Source organism: Hippoglossus hippoglossus, chromosome 10 (genome assembly GCF_009819705.1).
Source record: "Hippoglossus hippoglossus isolate fHipHip1 chromosome 10, fHipHip1.pri, whole genome shotgun sequence".
NCBI lineage: Eukaryota > Metazoa > Chordata > Actinopteri > Pleuronectiformes > Pleuronectidae > Hippoglossus > Hippoglossus hippoglossus.
The window spans coordinates 13,481,834-13,507,018 of record NC_047160.1 but is presented as its reverse complement, the minus strand read 5'-3'; the positions used below and the strand labels follow the sequence as shown (position 1 = coordinate 13,507,018).

Genomic DNA, 25,185 nt, shown 5'->3' with positions numbered 1-25,185 from the left:
AAGAGTGAAGCAATAAAAAAGAGATAGATAAAGGAAGATAAGATAGTGATGATAAGATGTTGACAAGGAGCAGATGATGATTCAAATACTATAACTCCAGTTGCTCTGCTTTAACTGTAATTATTGTGCAAACGAGGAATAAAAAAGATGATTAGATACCATGCATGCCACTGTAACAAAAATATCAAATGACATAAGTCAGGCTGCCCATATCACAGCTAAAATAACCTAGAAGTTACATTACAAAACATTACTCTGTTTCCTGATCAATTATGTACATTAATACTGTCTGTATTGATGTCACTTTCTATTTTTAAACATATATACATAACCAAAAAATGTACGCACAAAATAATGAAATCATATTTTTTTTAAATAGCAGAGACATTTTATTTCCAGCTACTAGGTTAGAAAATACACTTGAAACTAGAGAAACAGGTTAAAATCTTAACTGGGAAACTAATGAATATTTTTTATTTTTGAATAATGAATGCTAACAGTAGCTCTGTAACTAAAATGCAATGATAATATACCAGAAGCACAAACTGGGGCAAGAACAAGTGATGTCTACTATAAATGTTCACTAGCTTACTTTGCAAAGGATGTACTGAGCAAGCCTATGAAAGCCAGCAGTGCGCCGCAGACAGCCGTTCTTCCTGCAGCCAAAGCGGTCGGTGACATGCTGACCACAGGGGAACAGAAGAAGAATCATGCCCATGGCAGGGCCCCGACCCAGGCTGTAGAGGAAGAGGAGAAGGGAGATAAAGAGATAGATAGAGTAACGTGGAAATGCTGAAGGTTGTGGCTGTAAATCAACAAATGGAGGAAATACAGGATGCAGTTCTGTGCAATACAACTGATATGAGGACAATGAGGAGAAATTTAATCTCTTTCCTGTATGGAGGCAATACACTGAAAAACCTTGTCGTGTGTTATTGTTCAACAATTTCTACAAGAAAGGCAAATTCCTAAAACCTTAGGGGTTCCAAGGATTTGCCCTTACTGCTACTTATAGTAAATCAATTGTGTGTATTTGCAGCCCTACTTGAAAGAAAGTAGCAATAGGAAACAAAATTATATACATTAGGACACGACGATAACAATAATGATTGAATTGTGATTTGATTTGAAAGTTATATATATATAGATATAGATATATTGCTTATGCATTGTGCAAGCACAGTGAGGAGGTGTAATATAAAATAGGTTTTAATGTCCTCAGAATTTTACGTGTTTGCCCATAAAGAAGAGTTTAAACCAGAACCTTCACTCAGTAGCAAAAATCAGTCGTTAAACTTGAAAAAAATAATAATGTGAAATTGATCGTGATAATTATCGACATTGACTAATAAGACATTTTTGGCTATATCGCCCAGCCCTATGGCAGAAAACCTGAATAATAATAATAATACCTCTCTCTGAATGACACTCCACCATGTGATGTGATTTGCTATTAATATAAATTCATGTAACTCTGCATCATGTACTGTTCATCGGACACACTCTATAAAATTTCTCATGGTGATTAGGCAGATTATAAAGTGGCTCAAAGTGGGCAGTTCAGGCTGGTGGTGTAATATCCAACCAGAGTTAAAACATCACGAGCCACAGTGATCCAACAGAGACACTGTGTACCCTGAAGTGCAAACAAACAAGTGCCTGCGTCCAGGCCCCCGGGAGCAAAGGTAGCTTTAATGTCTACCATGTCGTCTGGGCTGTGGGTCACACTGATCTAAAAGCTAGACGGGAATGAGACCAGACACACTGACAAACAGGTGGATGAACTGATACACCCACTCAGACACACACACGTGCATACACCCACACAATGAAACACGAGATCTGCAGCATTATACAAACAGTCTTTGTTGTGGAGGTTTTCTGTACTACCATTATTGTGTACATCGGATTTTGTGTAATTTAAGGGTGGAACTGCACCTCAGCCTTCCTATGGTTTATTTAATCAAATTAAACAAGAGTGGGCAAATTCTGCTGTTTTATATGTACTTTATGAACTCAGATTCATCTTGACACCAAAATTTCCAGAAACTTTAACTGGGTGAGGCGGATACCAGGGTTATTAAATTAATAGTAATTAAATGCAACATGTGCAACATGTGCAACAGTAAAATAGATAAATGTTTTATAGCTTCTTTACATTGGCCTCCCAACACGTCTCATACTTAACACTTGACATGAAAACATATAGCCCTGAGGGAGAAATCAGTAGCAACGTTGCATGAGATCAGATTAACCCACTTTACTTAATGAGCCAAAGAGTTGGGGTTTGGCATCCTATAAGCACCTTAGCATTACAATTGCCCCATTTTGCATCACTGATCTAGAGCGTTAATGCAGGACTCACACGCATTCTTTGGAGGCTTTAACGGGAACACTGCTCATTCACTTTGAGTGGGCCGACGTCATGCGTTGCCCAACTACATTGTGGTTCTGTTGGCCACGCTGCGTATGGTAAAAGTTTTCATGCGGCAGTGCAGGCACCAGCCAATCAAATCGTATTTAAACAAACAAAAGCACAGGCACCAGCCAACCAAATCCTGTTAAATCAAATACAGTTCCTATCTGACATCAACCATCAAAATGAGCCTGGGAATAGGAGGCAGAGGCTGCTGTTGAACCTGGTATGGCTGTAGATTTAATCTTCCATGGCCCGATAGCACTCTCTTAAGGAACTGCTGCTTTAAATTTAGTGTACATGGGATTGTCTAATATAGTCTGTAACCGTTCTGAGGATACATTCTGTAACCACCAAATCCTGAGGGAAATATCTGGTAAATGCCTGTTTGTTCACTAGCTTCTCATTCATTACCTCTTATTTGGTGCTGGGTGGTTAGAGTACAGTCACTTTTTAGACCTTTTTCACTTAAAACAGCTGCTTCCTGTGGCTGAAAACGAAACGATGAATCCAAACAGGGTAGTTGCTATAAACTGAAACAATGGTGCTGTAGAGTAACTGCAGAGTTGGGTTAAAACTTGTGTTTGTTTTTCACTACAATCAATCCTTTTCACATTACACATAATCCTTTAATCCATATAAAAACATGGATTATAGCACCTTTAATACTCTGAACCAAAACAATTCCACAACTGATCTTCAAAATATCATGTTATGCTTCACTTCACATGCTTTCTGTGGACTTCTAAATCCTCATATTTGCCCTGAAGGCTGAACATACTCTATGGCTTTCCAGTATGAACAGCACCACAATGCAAAACACTCAAAAGAGTCCTAACTCTGCCCAATAGTCTTTTCAGTTATAGTATTTACGGAATTGTGTAGATGGCAAAACATATGTTGTATATATCTTGATTATAGAGGCATCCCAATTCAGTGGAGGGATGGTTCTACATGAGCCAAGAGAAAAGCCTGCAGACATTCAAATTTAATGACATATGTATATATCTCTAAAAAAACTAAAAGTGCTGCACTCAGACCTCCTGACATAATCAGGTCGATTTCAGTTTGGGTTAGAGGCCTCTGGAATCTCAGAAATTAGTGGCCACAGTCTTGCACGCTTCTACTACTGGGATCACTTTTGCCTTCACTGGTATTTCTCCAGCTTCTCATATTCCTTCTTATTGATGGTGCTGTCACTTCAGACTCCCCACCTCTATCTCCAGCACAACTTTCCGCTCCTCGTCCACAACCATATGGCCAGTTGGTTAGTATGGATGGATCTTATATACGTATGTCAGTCTCAGCTCAGCCAAAGTGTTGTCTCAGATCTGGATATCCACTGTTATATGTAGACATGCTGGTCACCTACTCTATCGCTGGGCAGTTCATACTTAGCAGCACTGTAAAATGTTTAACTACTCTTTCCATCAGAAGCGTGACCCATATGCTTTTTCCACATGCTCTTTCTGTACTGTTCATCTTTGGCTCTAGATGTGTCTGCACTCAACATGTTCACGATCCAGATCTGCACTCCTGAATCAAACTTTCACCAAGTTTCGTCCAACTCCATCCAGTAGTTTTTGTGTAATCCTGCAGACGGAAACATACCCTCCTTGGTGGAGGTAACAAAGATAGATAGCTCACTGTTTTTTTCTTTCCCTAGCTGAATAAATGTTTTCAAGAAGATGGGACCAGAGAAATACAGTATGAGTAATGTAGAGCAACGAATTGAATAGAAACAAACAGAAGGACAGCCAATATATTATTGAGGACTAGGAACACTTTAAGGCTAAATGTAAGGTTTAATTTCCAGAAACTCATTCTTCAACCCTTTTCCCAGCTTCCTCAGTACCTTGTGTCTTCGCTCGAACTGAAGGCGGCAGCAATCTGGCCCTGATGTAACATGATAACCTAAGTACCAGTACCAGCAGTACAACTGTCTTAATTAATGGTTGATGTTGTTCCTCTGTCCTACTTTGCCTCAAGCCTGCATGCACAGGTTCTTGACTGGACCAATGTGGAGAAGACCATGACAGCATCTGGGTTCAATGTTACTGTGCAGGAAAAAAAACAAGCACGTTGTCTACAAAATAACAAGGTCTGATGTGCACGCAGAGGCGAACAAAACTGCAGACCCAAGCCTGTTTTCCTCCACTTTCTTTTTCTCTTTTCTGTCAACCCACCCACCGATGCCCCATTCTTCTCTGCGCTGGCACAGGCCGAGGTCTGTGAATAGACAGAGGAGGAGAGTGTATTCATTAGAGAAGATTAGTTCAGGACAGTTTCGAACAAAAGGAAATGAACTCAGCGAGGAAGGCTGGTGCAAAATGAAAAGAAAGTGTTTGTGTGTGTGTGTACTTGTATTTATATCTTTGTGAGGACCATTTTGAGCATAGACCTCGCCGGGGATTTAGTTGTGATGGTTAATGTTAAGGTTAGGGACTAGGAAATGCATTTTGCCAGTGAATGTCCTCACTAAGACAGAAATACAAGTGTGTGAGTTTAGTTGCACTTACATGTAGCACTTGTAGTTTGGCTTATTTAAAGACTAATTGTACTTACATGATTGTTGCTGTTCTGGTTTTGTACCCTCATGGTTGAATGCACTTAATGGATAAAAACGTCAGCTACATGATATGTAATGTAATTTAATGTGTGTGTGTGTGTGTGTGTGTGTGTGTGTGTGTCATGTGTCTGTACATGATGGATCCAGTCTGACAGCAGTGAAGAGACAGAGAGATTCAATAGGACCCATCTTTACATTAGCGGGACAAACCTCTTGCAGCAGAGAAACGCTGTGGGTTTTTAAAGAGGCAGCATCATTTAATGCATCAAGAGCTTAACCCGAGGTCACTAGGTTTAGCTTGTATTAGGCAGTGCAAGCTGTATAGTATACATGCATGCTGTTTGTTCTGTGCAAACCTAACTAAATCAACTGGGTAATATTCCTAGCATACTGTATTTCTACACATGCTGGAACATGTGGCTTTTTTGGCTGGTCTGTGTCATGGGTACATATAGCTTTAACTGGCCCCAGTCAACTTACATATCTTAATAAATGTTTTGCATGCCAAACGAACCAGCTTTTCTGCTGCTGTGAGAGCACCAACAGTGAGTCACTCGCGTCATTCATGTCCTCCGAGTCCCTTCAGGACTGACATTTACACGATTGTGCTGGAGCAATTACCTCAACACTCCTCTTACAATATGCTGCTGTGAGAGTTGTTAAGTAGCAGCTACAGCACAGTATAGAATTTGCATAGTGATTGTTGTGTTGGCCGTGTGCTCCAGGACGTTGGTTCTGAAAATAAACTATGAGGCCAGAGTGGCAAAGTTCGTCTATAATTTGAGGGTGTTAACGTTCACATCAGCTGACCACTGAAGGATTTACTGCAGCCCCTCAGACAGAATGAAAGTGCTTTCAAAGAAAAACGTTCACAGCCTGTTCGGCGGATTATCCTGAGTAACAAGGACATTGTTCCTGGAAAGTCGGGTTGATGCCGACTTATTCTAACATATTCAATGCTTTGAGCAGTACAAACAAATTCACCTCCAAAGTATCGACTATCAGGAGAGACACACATCTCCAACCTTTGGCAACTAAAACCAATCTGAATAGAGAGATGCCACTGCGTTTAGGAGCAAACAATAATTAGTTTTACAATCAAAGATAATCTTTGGAGAGAAACTGCAAAAATTTAAATGTGCATTTAATTGTATATTAATTTATTTTATTTCTTTATTTAATATTAATTTAGGCAGTTTCAGACCTTCATATGAACCCAAACCTTTCAATTGAAGGAAAATCCAATGTGCCCAAACAATCAGAAACAAAACAACTGTCAAAATGATTTCCTAGCACAGTGTTTGTGCCTCAAACGATTTCCCATAGAGACAGGGAGGAAATATCCTATCTGCAAAACAATGCAACACATTTTCTTCGAAACTGTCTTGGGTACCAACAGTTAAAGTAACAATAGCTGTACATACGTTTGCAACATTAATAGACACCCGAAGGTAGACCATGGACTTGTTGGTAAGGACGCCCATTCCCTCATGGCCACATGAAATGGTCTTAGCAGATGCTAGGGGTGGGCAATGTGCTGCTGTATTGTCTTATTATTTAAAGTTTGGCTTTACTCTTGAAGTTGCTGGGCCGGATTCTAGCCGTTAAAGCTGCAACTACCAAAGTTACAATGAGCAAGAAAACTGTTTCTGGGTGAGGAGTAGGAATGAAAGCGGCACAATTCTCCTTATCTCAAGTCAAAATTAGTTTTCAAGTTCCTGTTTTAAGGTTTAAAAAGTTGCCGAGTGATGCTTTAACTGTGTGAACTAGTTGAAGACTTTAACAATGGGTAGCCTGAGTGCATGAAAAAAAACTTAATGACAGCAGGAATCTCAAGATGCTGTATGAGTTGTTCATTTGGTATCAATCACTAACAATTAGAAATCAATGCTGATGTTTACTGGTCACGTCATCAAGCTAAAAGTATTACTATTCAATCCAAAGGTTTTGACGCTGTTAATTATTTAAGATGAAGAGTATGTATGGATTTACATCAGATATGTAACGGACAGAGAGCACAGTGTAGCAGAACAACTGGATTTCCCTGCCTCAACCAGCTCTTGGGGTTCACTCCTGATAAGCTCACATCACTCCTTTGGGTCAGAAAGGAAGCATTTACTTTTTTTTGCTTCACTAATTCCTTTTCCACCTGCTGGAATACTGCGATGGATGTATGTGTTAACTTATGAAACCACATTTAACAAAAACAGTTTTTATCCCTGTGTTTGATTTTCTGTACGTACCTGCTTGTGTGGGGAGCTTGCAGATACTCTGATCTGACCTGAACCCATTGCCCGGCCCACTGGAATGCCAAAAATGCCACAGTACTCCCTGATCTGCCAACCTGGGATTTCCACCGACCCCCGGAGTTGCTGAAGCAATCCGGGGCAGCGGAGCCTCAGAGCAGCAGAGCACAGCAGTATGTTAATGACTACAGAGGTTCGCTTGTGACAGACACCTGCTTCTCGGCTAGAAAGTTATTTTTACTGAGTTGATATGTGTCTTTAAAGAAATGTCAGCCACTGAATGTTGACCGCATCTGATATGATGAAAGATCTCATTGTAGAGATAAAGACAGTGCTGTGATTATATCAAGGCTGTTGCTATCCCTGCCTTTCCCCGACCACTAAATGAAAAGAATGGCACTTTTAAAGAACTACTAATGTTGCACACATTTTATGAGCCTGTGTTTCAGTTAAGTTGTAGCTTCCCATAATGTTCAAAATGCTGTTTCAAATTCCAGGCCACCCACTAATCCCCTTGATGCCTTAAAGCATTTTTCCCTTTAATCTAGGGTTATAGGTTTTTTGTGGATATAGAAGGTCTACAAAGTTAAAGTGCCCAAAGTAAAGGGGACTCAAACCTAAAGGGGCTTTATAAATAAAATTGCCTTGCCTGATATGAATGATTGCCAAGACAAATGACACAGTGACGAGGTCACACAAAAAGGACAGTGCACACCACTGTCTGCACGTCCTCTTTGTGTAACCAAACACAAAACTTGACATTTGAACACACACTTGAGCCATTTTGGAAACTTTATATGAACAAACGCCAACATCTACTTGGTTTTATTTGTACAACACTACTGTTACTGCAGTCACTTTGAGCTATTCTGAAGTACTTTGTGTGTCGATATGTAAGTGTGTGTGTAGCCTGCAGGTTTCCTAGATGCAAACCTCTGCTCATGAGCCTGTATAGTTTATTGTGTCGTTTATACATTATCAACATTAAAGGGAAAATGCTCCTGCTCAATATGGACAAGAAGAGTAATTCTTCTAGCCCAATATGCTGCTGTCAGTCAGTTTTATTGTCTGTCCACTTGAGACTGAATTTAGAGTGGAAAACACTCCTTAGCTGATGGATTAGTGTTACTAATGGAGCCTAAGCTACATCACTCTTGTCTTAATGCTTTTGAACAAGGCACTAAAATTCTCTAGAAAAGTGAGAATAAAGTTGATATTGCTTAGTGACTTCTTCATCGCAAATTTTGTAACAAAAAAGGACACAATGTGTTCGGATGAACCTTTGTTTCTTTGTTTCAGAAGAATCTTCCTACTAATCTGTCTCACACAAGTGGCATGTAGATGGGAATCGTTTCAGAGATCAATGAAAAATTAATCACTTGCTCACTCAGTCCCTTTCTTCTGCCCTTCACACGCATTCCCCGAGTTGCAAACTCGGCTGTAGCAGAAACATCACCGCACCCCCGCTGAATCGCACAAGGGGCTCATTCCTCGCTTACAATTAGTTTTTTATTTTTAACTCCACTCTGTACGCAACATAACATACCAGAAGTCTATGTGAGCTCAACAGGGATGAAACGTGTGATCAAGCAAGGTTAAACCATCTACAACTCGTAATCTTCCCCCCTTTCCTTACGTTTTTATTTCAAGAGACAATGTTATGAGCCCTCCCCCCACCTTGTTACTCCTAAAGGCTATTTTGAAAATCTCCTGTTTACCCCTCAAGGTTTGACAAATAGCCTGTATAATTGAGCTCAGCATAAAGACCTGATGGTAATCTGTCATCAAGAGGTAATCACATCCCTGCCTTTCCTTGTCACATCCTCACTTTACGGCCTTTTGGATTTGTTGCTTGTGAAGTGCTTAGACATGTTGTTTCAAGACGTTCCGCACATGTGGATTGGACTTTTACCAACTGCACCCTGTCCGACGGGATAGCCTGAAAGGCACTTTTACAATTGAGATTATTGCAGATAAGCAGCTCTTCTCAGTTTTCTTCTGTTACTGAAGGGAAAAGGTGAGCCCTCAGCCTACATGCTTAATCCTTTCACATACAAGAGCGACCAAGATTTAAAACCGAGGAACGGCTGGAGATGAAATCCAAAACAAAGCAAAAACAGAGTTGAAAAGCAATATAAATTCCTTCATAGCAACTGCCCCTGAAAATATACGGATTGTTTGTGGTTTCACATGACAACCACCTGCCATTTGTATTCAGGCCTGACGTGTCTGTCGCTCTCAGACTTAAGCTGACCACAGACGCCGCAATTTCCTCAACATAAATCAGAGATGACAATGCGCACGGTGGCATTAAAGATGCTCAACTGTGCCTTCAAAAACAACTGAAATAAGAGTGACTGTATCTGAGGCTTTGGGTTTATTTCCTCTCCCCCTGTAACTCTCTTTAGACTGATAATAACAAAGGGTAGAATTTGTTCCAGGGAACAGTCTTAGAACCATAATCCCTTCCCACACCCTGACCTTAACCTTTGCTGGTGAATGTGGGACTTGACAGGAAGTGCAGAAAAATACACACCTCTGCTACTCCCCTCCTAAAAGAAAAACATTTCTTTCCTGTAAGAACAGAACTGATGGGTACACCGCTTTACACCAGCTCTCACTCGATCAGGAGAAGCAGTTGGCTCAAAGTGAGGGTCCGCCCCATTTTCCCATAACTACTCACTTAGTTATGGGGCCGAGACGAGAGGCCAGTGCTCTAATATGTTATACAATGAAGGGACCAAACCTCTAGAGATCTTAAGTGTTCCCTATTCAACTGCTGATGGGTCATCAGTGTATTCAATCTTTGTTCCACAGTTTTCAATCTTTATCAAGAGACTTATTTATTTGGCCACAATGAACCACCTCATTCCTTAAAAATTACATCAGTGATTTCTATATAAAGACAGATGTCTTTGTCTGCTTTCCATCCTGCCTCTGCCATGTCTCTTCCAACATACACCACTGAAAGCTTGTGATTTTTGAAATCCCCAAAGAAATCATTTAAAGCCAAGTATGCAGGGACACAGCAGGCTGAACACTGGGCTTATTCTGCTGGTGTATGCCAGAGACAGTGGTCAACAGCATCTTTATTGTTTCACAAGGGATGACAGTTCATGGAATGAAGTTATAGCAAAGTCCTTTAACTTTTATTATATTCCATGTGGCAAGAATGTCACAGGGTTTAGTCTATAGCATAGGGACATTTTACACATGTCCCTCGCTCTAATTGTTCTATGTATATAGTGAAAGAGAAAAAATGTAAAAAAGGCAGGGAAACAATAGATGAAATTATAAATATCTCACATTCTATTGAATATTTGGGGAAGCAAAACTTCTGTGGCAAAGCAGGAGTTTCTATTGCCAGCGACTTCAGTCACACTTATGGTCACAAGAACAGCAGGCTCACTGGTTTGGTGTTTAAATGTCTGTGGTAAGTTTCTATAGATTTCAGCCTTTTGGGGAGAGACACTATGTGTGTGTCAGTGAAATGAATTTGCAGAAGCTGGGTAAGATCATTAGAATAACAGTGGTGTTAATGAATAGATAGGTAGACGGCTGGTCAGTTAAATGTGTGTTAATCAGTAACATTGGTGACTGTCCTCTCCAAAACAGCAAGAATACATTAACACTAAACAAAACCGGAGATGCACATGTTTTATTTAACACTGCCACTTTAAATGTGTAGGGTAAACTCACATTAACTTTTGTGTTGACCCACATCTTTGTCAGACTGATTTTCGCGTGTGACACAATATACCAGTCTGTGCCGTTGGTGGTACTTACATAAATGTGTTTGTGTCATGAAGATGTACTTTCCTACAATGATCCCCCCAGTGGACACACAAGTTCCCCACCTAACTTGTCATGTTAGAGATCGCAACCAAGCGTGCATCCAGGACAGAGTGTACCTGTGTCTGTCACCCTGATGTGCTGCTTCACCTCCCGCACACACTCCACTGTTACTCACCCACTTTGAACTGAGACGTCTTGTCGTCTGGGTCTGCGTGCTCCTTCACCAGCATCATGTGCAGGATGCCGAAAGAGTTTTGGATCCCGAAGATGGACCCGTTGCACCAGGTGGCTGCGAGCACCACCAGCCAGCCGAAACCCCCCTCGGGTGGGACAAATTCGTGCCCGGTTCTCTCCGACTGGATCCCCGCCTCCGAGTCCGAAGCCGGGGAGACGGGCGGCTTGCACCCGGCCTCGATCATCTGCACGGTGCTGTCCTCCCGCACGATTTTGCGCTCGCTGCCCGGCGCCTGGTCGCTCTTGCCGCCGTCTGCTTCTTGGGGAGCATCCCCCTGCTCCATCTGGGGATCTGCCGTCGGCTGCTCCGTGCGGCACTCGCCGCTGGACGGCTGCGCCTGATTGTCTAACCCGTTGATCCCCATGCTGTCTGCTGTGGTGCTGAGGTTACTGTGGGCTCTTGGCGCACATGCATGAGATATAGGTCACTGACATAAGAGCGCCGACGGGAACACCAGCTTTGATTGGCTAACTGTCAAACGGCAGACGATCCTATGCTGACAGAAAGAGCCGCTCACGCGCTGCTCGTAGCCCGGGTCCGAGCGGCAACTTCAGCGATTAAACTCCGACCCGCGAACGGTGGAAGTGTCATTCTCGTCGGATGTTTGTCTTGGTCTAGGAATTAGCAGGCGCCGCCTATTCTTCCCTTTAACGTGAGCCTGTGTCTCTGTGAATCCTCGAGACTCACGCTATACATTCACTTCTCCTCTGGCTCCCCCCTGCTCGGTGACAAATCACCAACCTGTGAACACGTCCGCTCAGCCGCTTCGGCACCGCACCGTCCCGTGACCCGTCGCGCAGCCCGCACAGGGTCCGCAGCATCCCGCGGTGGCTATAGACACGAACCGGCTCTGGTCCTCTCTCATGTGCTGTCAAACGAGGTGGAATATGTCGGCCGGTGCGGGTCCCGGGGGCTGGCTCGGCTGTGGAGTGTCAACACAGCCACGGCCCGTCATTCAACCGTCTCGCCACCGCCTCCTTCCCCCCGGCGGATGGAGGGTTGGACCCAGAGGTGGTGGGGCCACCGCGCAGACGTGCGGCGGCGGGACGAGTTTTCCCTTCGTGTCTTATCGGGTTTCACGTAGGGAGCCGAGTGTTCCTCGGACTGCTCTGCTGTGGTTATCCGTCGGTTAGTGACGTGTCTTCGGTTAGAAAAGGAAGGTCGAGGAGGGTTCGCTCTACACTTACTGCTGAAAATCTTTGTCCTCCATCGTGTCGAAGACTGTGGGTTATAATGTTACTGTGATTATTATTCATGAACAGGTTCGACAAACACGTTGGTTCGGCCGCTGCACTTTAAACGAATGGCCGCTGTGTGTTACATTTGATCAGTTTCCTGTGAAAAGGGAAAATAACGATTGACCCTCCGGCTGAAGACCCTGGTGTTGAACCCATTCACCCTATATTCATTTATTTATGTTCAACCTAAACAATGTGGCTGCTTCGTCAAAATTGAGCCAAATAATGTTCCAAGCACACGGAGATGAAAACTGAAAAATATAATAGTAATAATACCGTTAATAATAATGATTTAAAAACATAGATGAAAAAGAAAAAGAGGAAAAAGTCTCGTTCAAAAAGTCCACCAATGAACGAGCTCCATTCTTACCACGTGAGCTATACATGCCCAGCGTGTTTCCGGGTTCCTTGTTCTCTGCAGAGTTTCCGCACATTTCTGCTTCAGCTCGAATCATGAACTGTATCTGCTTCGAAGATCTAATGGCTCCACACGTGTCCATAAAACCACACATGCAAAGTAGCTCACTAAGCTGCACGAGTTAAAGCACAAATACACAAAACATACTTTATTTGAGTAATTTCATTTTGTGCTGGTATACAATTGTACTTCACCACATTTCAAAGTATGTGGTATTTTCTTTTCTCCACTGGTGTTATATCACATCTGTACAAGAGATGACAGTGTAAATGCTGTTATTACTAATAAAGATTCTGCATTTAAATATTAATGAAGTATAAGTAAATAATATCAATAAGTCTGTTCATGCAGAAAAGGCCTGTGTGAGCTGTATGTTAGTGTACAGTAAATAACTGGATTATTACCACTCATGGATTAAAGTGTTATCAGCATTTTACTGTTGTAGCTGTTGCTAGTTGATCAAATCCACATCACCAGTGCATGTTTAATAAGGGAAGGATAATATCTGTACGTAAAGTCCTTACCTGTAAAGAAAATAGTTACCACAGTTGTCAGATAAATGTAGCAGAATGAAATATACAGTCATTTACTCTGAAATGTAGCCTTATAAAAATATAATAATAGCAAAATATTTACCTACTAAACAACAAGTGTCTCAATACTGCATTTTTTACAGTATTTTTTGTACTTCCCATAAGTGATCTGCATTTGTCATTTAATTTGCAGATTAAGATTGTAAACACAAAATAAAAATCATTTTATAGAATATTCATTATTATAGTTCTGACTACCAAAGAATACATAAAAGGATATCATAGAGTAGACAAGGACCACTGTTCCCAATTCAGAGGTTCTCCAACTATTTTCAGTTTTTTCTTTGTTTCTTTGTTCTTATCTTTATTCGTTTGACCAAGACCAGGCGTCAATAATAAGCATGTGCCACTAAGAGGCGCTACAGCACTATGTAAGGGGTTGTTCGGCATTGACTGCACAAGAGCAAGGTTGGAGATTACCCAATAGTTACATTCACATTCTAAAACTTAGAAAACATATACATAACATATTAATGGTTCAGTTTATTAATTCTTAAAATTGTGAAACTGTCAGCATTGCCATCATAATCAACCAGTGCTTAAAGTACATAAATTAATAATCAATTAATACACTTTACTTTATAATAACAAAACTATATTCGCCAAAAGGTCTTATATTTTCTTTAAACTGTCGTTAAAAGAAGAATTCAAACCTATGTCCAGCATTCTGACTTCCCACTCACACCTTACCGTATCCAGCATTGGGTAATCTATTTTAAATGTGACACATTCAGTTGCTCAGCAGAAAACATTTGCAACATCTCAACATGTGATGTCTTATAGTATCGCAAATACACAATAGAATACATTTGTTCTTTTTGTAACATTAAAAGGACACATGGATTTGTCTTTAGCCTTTTCCCTTCCTTAAGGTTAACATTACCATCTATGGATATTCACGTCAGCAGGGTGGATTTAAACTAAATTCCACCTGTTGTAGAATAATTTCTGACCGGCGCACTCTTTGGATTAGATTGTTCATAATTGTACAAACATGCTTTGTGATGGAGGAATGTGAGACCCCCGTCCTCACCCCACAGCTGTTTCCAATTAGCCTCTTGAGGAACAGTAAGATTGGATGGCCCGTTCGGGCTCCACAACTAAAAATAGTGGTCGCACAACTTCACAGAGTCTGGTTATAACTCTACCCCGGGATTCCTTTTGAATGAACCGAGGGGTCAAAAGTGTCAGGGATCCAGCCAATGGTAGTGCTTCCTGTTTAAATAGGAATACTTTAAATCCTCAGAGAGGTGTGGGTAGCAAGGGGATTCAGCGTCCAAGAGAGGCCCACACATGTGTGAGTCCGAAAGAGAAATGAAGGCCGACTTTGTGAGTGGATGTTAAAGTGGAGGGATTTCGTGTTAACTTCGTAAACTGATGGACGTTACATCACGTCAAGAAATAAAAGTATTTAGGTTTTATAAGGATTTACAACACTCTGGGGAAATTGTTCTGGTGGTGACAATCCAAAGAAGATGGTGATGATACGTGCAGGTTGTCTCATTCATTCTCCAGCAGCGTGCTCTAACTTGCTGTGATGGTGGGAGAGGGAGACATTATCTCTGGAGCTATGACTCACACTCTAAGGCCTCCTTTATTCCTCTGGGGCCTAAGAACCACAGTCTATGCAAAACTCCAGCACTCTGGCCTCTCACTGACAAACTCATAACATCCTACTAATACAATAATGAGCACTGTCTCCTCAGTGATGTCGCCCACTGACAAGTAACCCACCGTGAGGTTCAAGTGCGACCAGCATGACCTCTTTACTCATCGGTGCATGAGGGTATGTTGGGAGTAAAAGACAAAACTGTGAACCATATCAGTGGAACAATCTGTTCATGGTTCTGTGTCAGCCTCCTCTGCTGTGCTTGGTTTCATGTGAGAGGTGTGTTCACACATTCATCCTGGAATGACTCAACAAGCCATGATCATGAGTTATAGTGAACTGCTAATATATAGTCCCACACACTATACTGTTTATGACATAACAGAATGGTTGTATAAGTTGTTTGAAAGAGGTGAAGTGGTCCAGTGTCTATGTGTGAAGTGATGAGGACATGATCCTCAAAGCCAAAACATACAAAAAAACTAGAATAGAACTCAGGAGACACCTCCATCAAGGGCCTTATCCTGAAATGTAAAGAAAGTGATTAAAAAGTTCTTACATCTGACTCTTTTTTTTGCCAAACTTTTACCATACAACAGCTGAAAAAAGCTACCCTAACCTCCTTGAATCCACTAGGTCCAGATTTTTCTTTGGATCCACACCAAATGCACACATTCAGAAATATCATTACCTTAAATAGGCCTGATTTTTCAATCAAGATCCATTCATCATTTCCTGGGAAATTAGCGCAAATGTAAAAAAAACAACCTTACCTAGCACAGTTAAAGAAAGTGATAAATAAATTCCTAGATCTCTGTGTGGATAAAACGATATCTGGAAGTTCTTTCTTGGCCAATGTCCCATCGTTCCACCAAGTTTTGTGAAGATCTGTTGTGTAGTTCTCGCGTAATCCTGCCGACAAACAAACAAACTGACCAAAACTGAGATTAGAATGGCACTCAGTGGAGCCCACATCTCCCTAAAGGCCTAATAGTCCCTTTTAAATCAAATCAAGCCCAGAAAATTTGCAAACACTGATAGATATCAGCCATCTAAATATATGTGCTTTTTTCATCTAGGTCCATGAATCATTCCTTGGGAAATTGCTAAAAAAGTCCCGGCAGTTTGAACATTTCACACTCTAGTCTCTGCCCTGTCCTCTTCCCTAATTTGAACAAGAGTGAGATTTTGTGTCATAAACCCAAGAGTACAACAATATTGTACGCTAACTACAGTAAGAAGTTGAAATGCCAAACAACAAACTGTTATTGTGCTGGAATTGTGTGACACAGAGTTCCTGGAGACGGATTGTCTCGTTCAGGAATGAATGTTGAAATGAACCATGAAATGTGTGATAAGTCACAGCAACCTGTACCACCCAGTTACAGGCAGGTGAACATCAGAGACTTATCAGTTCCTGGATGTGGACAGGGGGACAGGCAGGCTGGAGGAGATGCTTGTCTCATGCAGCCAAAACAACTGGAAGCTTGAAGCTGAAAAAGATGTAGAGAAGAGATTAGATTTGAGGAGACTCATCTCCTTTCTGCCACCCACTTTACACTATAGAATATATACGTTATGTTATATATATATATATATATATATATATATATATATATATATATATATATATATATATGTGAATTATCTGCTGGATTGTGTGTGATTATAATTTATCACAAATACATGGTTTTGATACTCATGCGTGAACAATCAGGTGTACGATCGTCCCTTTTGCCGCTATTTGGTCAAATTTAAACTTTAGCTGAAAAGCCAGGGGATTAACAAAGCTACTGCAATTCCTCTTCCCTCTTGACGGGGATGAGAATATCTCATGTTGGCTCCAGAGGAAAATTCAAGGGATCTGCAAAATCATCAGGATACATTGCCTGGGAGCCACGAATGTCTGTTTCAAATGTATAGACAATCCATGCAACAGTTGAAATACTACAGTGTTAACCAAGAAATGTCAACATCATGGTGGTGGTAGGGGAAACGTCAGGGGCTTCATCCTCTGGGGACCATGAATGTCTGCGACAAATGGAAACAGACCCCAAGTGTTGGACGGACCAAACAACCAACAGTGACACATTTTCCCACAAAGAACAATATTGAAAAACTCCCGACTGTTATGTTCCCCTAACATCTGAAACTGTGCTTCATGGGAAAGTAGGTCACTAAAAACTTTTGATCTGCCTCAGGAAGAGAAATCGTACTTTTCCATTAAGTTTGTCTTCGTTGTGTCAGGCTCAACATAGCCACTCAGCACAGGAGACAGGTATGTTATCACGTAGCCCAGAGAAAATCATTTTGATGCCATTTGTCTGACATGTGTGTACGGCAACCGGAATCAAATTATGACAAGTTATGACTGACTTTCAAGATCTTCCTCAGAGCCATGAGTCTTCACAAGAAGAGGCACATATGTTACAGATTTATAATTGAGAAGGAATCCAAATTGTGAAACTTGTTTACAAGAATCAACATGTAGCTCGAGACCCACTCGAAATTGTGGGTCATTTTATTTCAGCATTTTCAGTTCAAACAATGTGTTTTGCATGTGTGGAAACATATTACAGGTGTAATTTAAAACTACTTGCCCACCAGCTTTAAATTGTATAATTCTGTGGCTGATTTTATGTGTGTGTGACATATTTTCTCATTTTGGATTCTTTCACAATGCATCTGTACATCTACAATATATTCAAGCACATTCACACAATGTACACAAAGCTGAGCAACACGTTTTCTCCATTTTCTGTGAGAACGTAAACCATTGTGTTTAAAACAGCTACATAAATCTGTGCTCTTGTTTCCAGATGTGAAGTTTAAGTGGATGTATACAAATTTTTTCATCTCTCAATAAGTTATAGTTTCTGTGCTCTCAGAACTCATCTTGTGATCATAATATTAAATCAGTTTACTTTCACATGAACATAACAAGTTGATTTAAAAACACACCTCTTCCGACTATACCTTGAATACAATTTTTAAACTAACAATTTAGTAGCACTTAAATGGCACTTACTTATAGCACTTTGTAGTTTTGCTTTTTTGAAGAAATTGTACTTTCTTGATTCTTGTTGTTCTGGGTTTGTACCCTCATGGTTGAATGCACTTATTGTAAGTCGCTTTGGATAAAAGCGTCAGCTAAAAAGAAATGTAATTTATAGATGGAAGTGAAACCTCTCACAACCCCCTCTCTGCTTTATGTTGCTGGTTTTACTCAAACAAACTCAAAAATCAACAAACCAGAAAAATCCCTCATATACTGTATGTACTTGACAATAAACAGAGGCTAAACTCGAAGGTTGTCAGGACCGATGAATGTATTCACTCTGAGAAAGACAGTCTCCAGGATTTTTTTGTTTGTGTAATCATTTGGTTTTCGAAGCTGGAAAACAAGGAGGCTCCTGCGCTGGTACTTTTCCTCTCATCTGTGTTCAATGCGGGCACTTAGAATAAGAAAGAACTTGCCTACTTTGCCAGCTTTACCCCATAAAAGGACAGGGAAAATAGAAAGCCTTTTATCGTTCCCCTCCAGCTTGTCACTATGGTGGCTACAGGATGGGGGGGGGGGGGGTCTATAATAAATACACATTTATGCATTCTTCACCCCCCACCCTCAAAGGGGAACACATAAACACACAATAAAGTGTCCTCATGTTCATTCCAGGGGGGACACCTGCGGAGAGAAGTTTTAGCCCCTCGAAGTTATGAAAAACACACAACTGCACCTACAGATTACACAAACACATACTGCAACAAGCACAAGCCTGCCTCCTGCTGCTGTTGCTGCTGTTGCTCACCATATTGACATGCTGAACACAGGCACATGATAACCCCCCCCACACACACACACACACACACACACACACACACACACACACACACACACACACACACACACACACACACACACACATACCCCTTTATCGCTCCCCAATCCCACACATTGTCACAAAAATCTCCAACACAAAGAAATATAAAAGCTCAGCAATGGCCGGTTCAGGGGCCCTGTTGAAACAGAGTAGGAGGCGAGGAGTGAAAAAAGACAGAGCATGAAAGAGTAAAAGAGGGGAGGGAGAGGCACCGAGCGAAGAAAATTGGGGGGTGTCGAGGAGGAGGAGGAGGAGGAGGAGGAAGAGACTCTAAGGGAAACAACTTAAGACGGTGAGAACTGAAGAGTGAGTGAGCACACGGTGTAAGCACACAGACTGGGAACGAGGAAAAGACTACAACGATCCATCAGCATCAAACAGGTACAGAAAACCACTTTTCCTCTTTTCTTCTACTTTATTTTCCATTCATTTCATCCCTTTACGTGTACTGATGCAAACCACATGATCACATGGTTATTGTTAGAGATGTAGTCATCAGTGTCCGCATTTAAAGGCATGAGAGCATATCTTCTTTGGAGTTGTTTTTAAATGTGAGTGTTACTGAAATCCATTCATATTTTTTGTTATGTTTTAGTTCTGGGTTCCCACACAACTCCTCTGGCTTTCTGCCTGGAGAAAATGGAAGTGCTGATGTGTTCACCCCAATAGATTTTATTTCTTCCAGCACTCAGTATTTATTTATCTAAAGCTGTTTACAGGATGGAAACCAGAACATTGCGAAAGTTTGATTATTCACAAATTTGTTTCCCGGCTGTAAACTAAAGGGAAATCGATCCCAAATGTGGCCAAATAACCTTTTTCTCAACAAACTTTATTGTTTTTCTTTTCTTTGACATATCCTATAAGGAAAAAAGGGAAAAACCTTTTTTATTACCACTGCAGATCCTTGATGCCATGCTCATTTGGTATTGTAACTCAGATCTGTATTTTGGTTTCTGTGATTTGACGCAGTTACCATGACCACGTTAACTTGTTCTTCTCGATTTCAGTTTCTTTATTCCACTTCATTTGAATTCCATAACCAGTCTTGATTTGTATATAGGCCACAAGGTCAAATGAGAAATCAATGAAATCAATGTGGATTCATTTCTTCTATACACCGAATGACTAAACATGCCATTACAGTAACTGTGATCTATTTATGGTTGTATTATTTTTGAAATGGTTGTTTTTTGTAGAAGTTATTCTCATCATCATTTGTCATATCTGCCCATAGAGATGACGTCCCTGTACAGGAACCTTCTTTTTTTTCTGATTGCCTCGCCACTCCTTCACTCCCACCTCTTCACTCATGCTGCCACCACTTCCTCTCCCATCACTCGTCCTCGCATCATATTCATTCATGGCTCGGACGATGACTATAAAGATGATTACAATGACGATGACAACAGCTCTCTTTCTGAAGTGCCGCCCTTAGTGAAGATTTCAGTTCTCAATACGACACCCCAGTTCTGCAAGATCAATCCCTGCCTGGAGGATCAGGAACCCTGTGTCCAACTTTCGGAGAAGACCGGGTGCCTCTGTCCTGGGATCAGTGGGGCAGATGAGCCTCCTCACTCACCAGTCATCCAGACAGTGCTGCCAGTCAGTAAAGGAGATAACAGCGGGAAGGTAGAGGTGCAGTGGTGCGCTCCATCTTCTGTGGTGTCTCGGTATAGAGTGGTGGTTGAGGGAGGTGAAGGTGATGCTTTGGAGTTTGGAAATGCTCTACGACGAGGGTTGGTGGGATCCTTGGAAGTTGGGACCAAGGTGTGTGTGGAGGCGATGAACAGTGCAGGACACAGCAGCCCCTCAGAATTCTCCTGTACACGGTATGACCCTCCTAAAACCTCTGATCATAACCTGCTGGTCTGGATCATAGGTGGAGGAGTCGCCCTGCTTCTACTTATAATCATTACAGCTGTGATCCTATGGAAACAGAAAATATGTCAAAAGGGGAAGAGAGACTCCACTGATGGACTTGGAAACCCTTCTTACAGCACAGAGGGAACTCTGTAATCTGGAAAAGTGCAGCAGGGACAATCCATCCCAGTTACAAGAGATAGTGTTGGTGTGATTATGAAATAGAGCCACAAAATTGTGATCCACAGGGGTGGATACATGAACATACTGGGAGAAAGAGCAGGGGCATTTTTGGGATAACAGGCACAATAACAAATAATAACAGTTTATCAAGCTATCTTGGGATTATAACTGCAGGGTCATTTGCTGGCAAATTAACCTCTGTAGATTTATTTTAGATTTAAATGGAATTGTAAATATTTTTAGGCAATAGCTATTGATTAAAACGTTTGTAATGAACTAAATCTTATTTTAATAAAAAACAGTTTGAAATGTCTTGATTGAATTTTTGCTTCAAAAGGTTTTTGCACTGGCCTACAGTTCATGACTTACAGATGGGTGACTGGTGGTAATGGTAATGACAATGATAACATAGATTTTGTTTTTAGGACAGAGCAAAAAACCAGAGCAGCTTTAATGTGCTCAACTATCAGATGGTCAACTGTAAACTAAGAATTGTATAAGTCTCTAAAAAGAGAGATGGAACATGAGTTTTACAAAAATAAATAACAACATTTGTGTTTTGATGCCCAAGGTGGAACTGTCTAACTCAACTCTAATTTTGGTCCTTGTACAATTGTGCAATTGTTATTTTCCTGTCATTGATTCTAGATTTAAATTTGTCACCTGTCCATTTTCATTGGTGGAAAGCATTACATCCACACAAGCACTCTATGCACATCATTTATTTTACAACTTTACATCTTTAAATATTGCCTATAAAACAAATGAGCAACTGTAAAATACAGAGGGCCTTTTTATTGAGGTACTCAGCAGAATATTATGTTACATTACATTACATTACATTACATATCAAAGCAAGAATCATATCAAAGCAAGAATCATATCAAACATATCAAAGCAAGAATCAATCAGCAATTAGTCTTCAAAAAAGCAGAACTAGAAGTGCAAATAATTTTTTTATAATATATATATATTTTTTTTTTAATATAATCACCATGCAACATAAACATCATGTTGTCAAAAATAAGAATAAATAAATAACAAAAATTATCCAATAATATATTGTATATGAACCAATGTCTGTGAGGAGTGATTGGCCTCCACAGAGCCCTGATCTCAAATTAGATATTTATTATTATTTCAGATTTCACTTTGTGTGTCATAAACTGATTGATAAACAGTATTCATACCATTATTTTGAAGAGATTCTGAAACTTTTGTACAGTACAGTACTGCATACATAATAATATTAATAATATGGAAATCTTCAATTCACTATCCTGAGTACTTTTACTTCTGATACTTTTGTACGGTATTGAATGCAGTGCTTTGCTGCTGTTACTTCGGTGAAGCCTCTTCCTCCTCAACGACTTGTATCCAGGTATCTATCCCACTTTTATTTTGAAAGTCTTAGAGATATAAACATCAGGAGGTTTGTGTAATTGGTCAAGAGCTGGAGTCATTCAACGTAAGTCCCGCCTTTTTCCTGTGTCTGAACCAATGATGGGTCACCGAACAATGTGAGGAAGTAGGTGCAGACACATTTGTGCAGCAGCGGGATGGCGGACACAGGTGAGTTTCCACTTCTCTCTCTGAGACAGACATAATTAAACTCACTAATTTAACTTAATGGATGAGCTTAAATATCCAAAACACGAGGTTTCTAAAACCTAAAGTGAGTTTCCGTTAAACAGCCTGGTTCTCTAACGTTTATTCAGATAACAATCACACCCAAAGTTGCATTAACGGTATATTTATGTTGTCAGGTCGTTTTAACTGTGAGGTATCTCATGCGCTGATGAGATAAATCAATAGTGAGGAAATAGTCTCTGTTTATGTGGATATTTTTTGTGTGTTAATTGTACAGATGTCAGATTCAGGATGACTCAGCAGACCGGATGTTAGTTGTATCCTCAGGGAACTCTTGTCTAGTTCACCGTCACCAAAGCAACCAACAACAAACCACATGATGAGAGACATGTACCTGTACTACCAATTCACACGCACACATGCACGTCACTCTATAGTTGTGAGGACGCTATAACCCTAACACCAAGTCTTAACCCTCACACAGCTCGTTGAATTTGTGAGGACCAGCAAAAATGTCCATGTCAGTTTTGAACTTTTATATAAAATAAAAAATTGTGGAATGTTTGTTCACATCACTCATCAGGGCTCAGGAACCTCCACCCTCCTCTTTTCCAACCGCTAATCATGTGGGAGGACATATAATTCCTTCTGGGTTGTGTGGCAACTATCTGACCTCAAATTCAGGGAAGAATGGATTCCACTCATTATGAGCAAATCCTGGATGAAAACAGAGACAGAAACGTAGGTGGTTTCTACAACAGGACTCAGCCTATGAGCGAAAGCAGATGTCAAAATCCAACATGAACTACAGTCCCCTGATATGAATATTTGTGAAAATTAAATCTGTGAGTGAATCCTAAAAATGCTGAGTGTAAGAATAGTGTAAAAAAATACCTCAGAACATTGAACTGATCAACAGGATGAGAAGGTGAAAATCCAAGAATAAATGAATAATAGAAAGACTCAACTGGCTGCAAAAAGAGTTTACAGGCTGTGATACATTCCTAGTAGAACATAGTAGAATAACTAAACATTTGCACATCTTTCATGAAATGTTAAGTAACAGTGCATTAACATTTGAAAAATGGCAGATTTTGTATGTATGTGTTCTGCAGAGATTGTATTTATTACTAAACAACAAAATATGTAATTATGTGGCTCCCCAGAGGTGCCCAAATGGATCCACACAACTGTACATGAAAATATTTGCACCTTCACTGTTTATAAAGAAATTATGATCATTTTTATGAGGCTGGTAGCCTTCTGTGACTGAAAATAACTAATCATGGGAACACTGCATTTAAATATATATCAGCAAATAAAGAGTATTTAATATGGATCAGTCACATCTTGGCTGATACCTGTTGCCCCTACCATTTGCCAAACCTGTAATTATCAGGCTGTTGGCTTGTTACCTGTGTAAGGAAGCCACAAAGCAGGTATCATGTTACAGTTACATATGACCTATCGCAGGAAAATGATGGTCAGTAATAAAATCTTATGTCAGGCTGTTTTATTACTTTATGCCTAATCTGTGTCTAAAGAGTGAATGGTGCAATTTTATGGACGTTTTCAACAATGGCTTCTTGCACTTTACAACGTCTTTAATGTGTTCACTCTGTTATTTCCAGTCAACAAGGAAGTCTCCTATGAGGATCTGAAAGCTCTTCTAGAAAAGAGACAGAATCTCTTCCTGGTTGATGTCCGCTCCCAAGGAGAAGTGGACAAAGGGCAAATTCCAGGATCTGTTCACATCCCAGGTGAGCTTCTTTTATTTGCCTTTACAGGGAGAGAAATCGATGATATCAACCATATATCTCATCCTGATTGCTGAATTTCATTTATTTCCCCTCACGGTTCCCACTAATCATCCACAACCAGATTTTAGCTTCTGGTTGTGTTGCTGGTGTTGTGTATACTTGAAATACCAGTCTGTCGTGTTGGATAGGCATCTTTGCACTTGAGTCTGGTTCTTCAGGTTACAAATATTGTTCAATTAATGTAAATGTTTTATGTAATCTTAAAGTTATTCTTCTTCATTCATTCAGTGGATACAGTCGAAGCTGCGTTTGCAATGCAGCCAGAAGAATTCAAGGCCAAGTACGGGGTGACCAAGCCACCGATGGACGCCCCCGAGCTGGTGTTTCACTGCCAAATGGGCAAGCGAGGTGGAATGGCCACGAGCAAGGCCCAAGAGCTAGGATATGTGAAGTAAATAAATAACTGTTAACTATAAATAATACACACATACACACGTCTTGCTTTTACTATCCATGAGTATTTGAAGTTGTTATGTAATGATGACTACTGTTCTATTCTGTGTTTCAGTGCTCGTAATTATGCTGGAGGATACAGGGAGTGGTCTGAGAGAGAGGGGAAGTGACTCATGTCGAAGGAATGCTTCATATATATTTATATAAAATAGCAATTGTGAAAGCTTGACATAAAAAAATTTAGAAATATTTTGGCAGTTTATTTGCTACCTTTTGATACTGTTTTGTTTTCATATTTTAAAATGTATGAATGAATTCAAATAAAATTGATTATGC

At 40.5% G+C, this 25,185-nt stretch overlaps 3 protein-coding genes and 1 long non-coding RNA gene across 5 annotated transcripts in view; 3 read left to right on the top strand and 1 right to left on the bottom strand.

The window, feature by feature from the left end:
* slc16a2 (solute carrier family 16 member 2) overlaps positions 1-12,521 on the bottom strand; it is a 19,224-nt gene extending 6,703 nt beyond the window's left edge. Inside the window, 2 exon segments of the mRNA XM_034597163.1 lie at positions 593-737; positions 11,202-12,521. Of these exon segments, the coding sequence (XP_034453054.1) occupies positions 593-737; positions 11,202-11,625 (569 nt within the window). The 5' untranslated portion in view covers positions 11,626-12,521.
* On the top strand, positions 6,675-21,358 carry LOC117768810. Its single transcript, XR_004615104.1, has 2 exons — positions 6,675-6,713; positions 21,112-21,358. It is a non-coding gene; the product is annotated as an uncharacterized LOC117768810 (long non-coding RNA).
* Positions 19,226-23,386, top strand: LOC117768807 (leucine-rich repeat neuronal protein 4). 2 transcript variants are annotated; one of them, XR_004615103.1, is made up of 3 exons: positions 19,226-19,381; positions 20,238-21,071; positions 23,374-23,386. XR_004615103.1 is itself a non-coding variant. In XM_034597164.1 (2 exons), exon 2 carries the CDS (start codon positions 20,240-20,242, stop codon positions 21,017-21,019), a length of 780 nt encoding a protein of 259 aa, XP_034453055.1. In that variant the 5' UTR covers positions 19,226-19,381; positions 20,238-20,239; the 3' UTR covers positions 21,020-21,088. The 2 variants fall into 2 exon arrangements, 1 of the variants encoding a protein (XP_034453055.1); XM_034597164.1 differs by lacking the exon at positions 23,374-23,386 and having other exon boundaries at positions 20,238-21,088.
* Positions 22,538-25,185, top strand: si:dkey-34l15.1 (thiosulfate:glutathione sulfurtransferase). Its single transcript, XM_034597165.1, has 4 exons — positions 22,538-22,618; positions 24,268-24,396; positions 24,685-24,847; positions 24,965-25,185. Exons 1-4 carry the CDS (start codon positions 22,606-22,608, stop codon positions 25,017-25,019), a joined length of 360 nt encoding a protein of 119 aa, XP_034453056.1. The 5' UTR covers positions 22,538-22,605; the 3' UTR covers positions 25,020-25,185.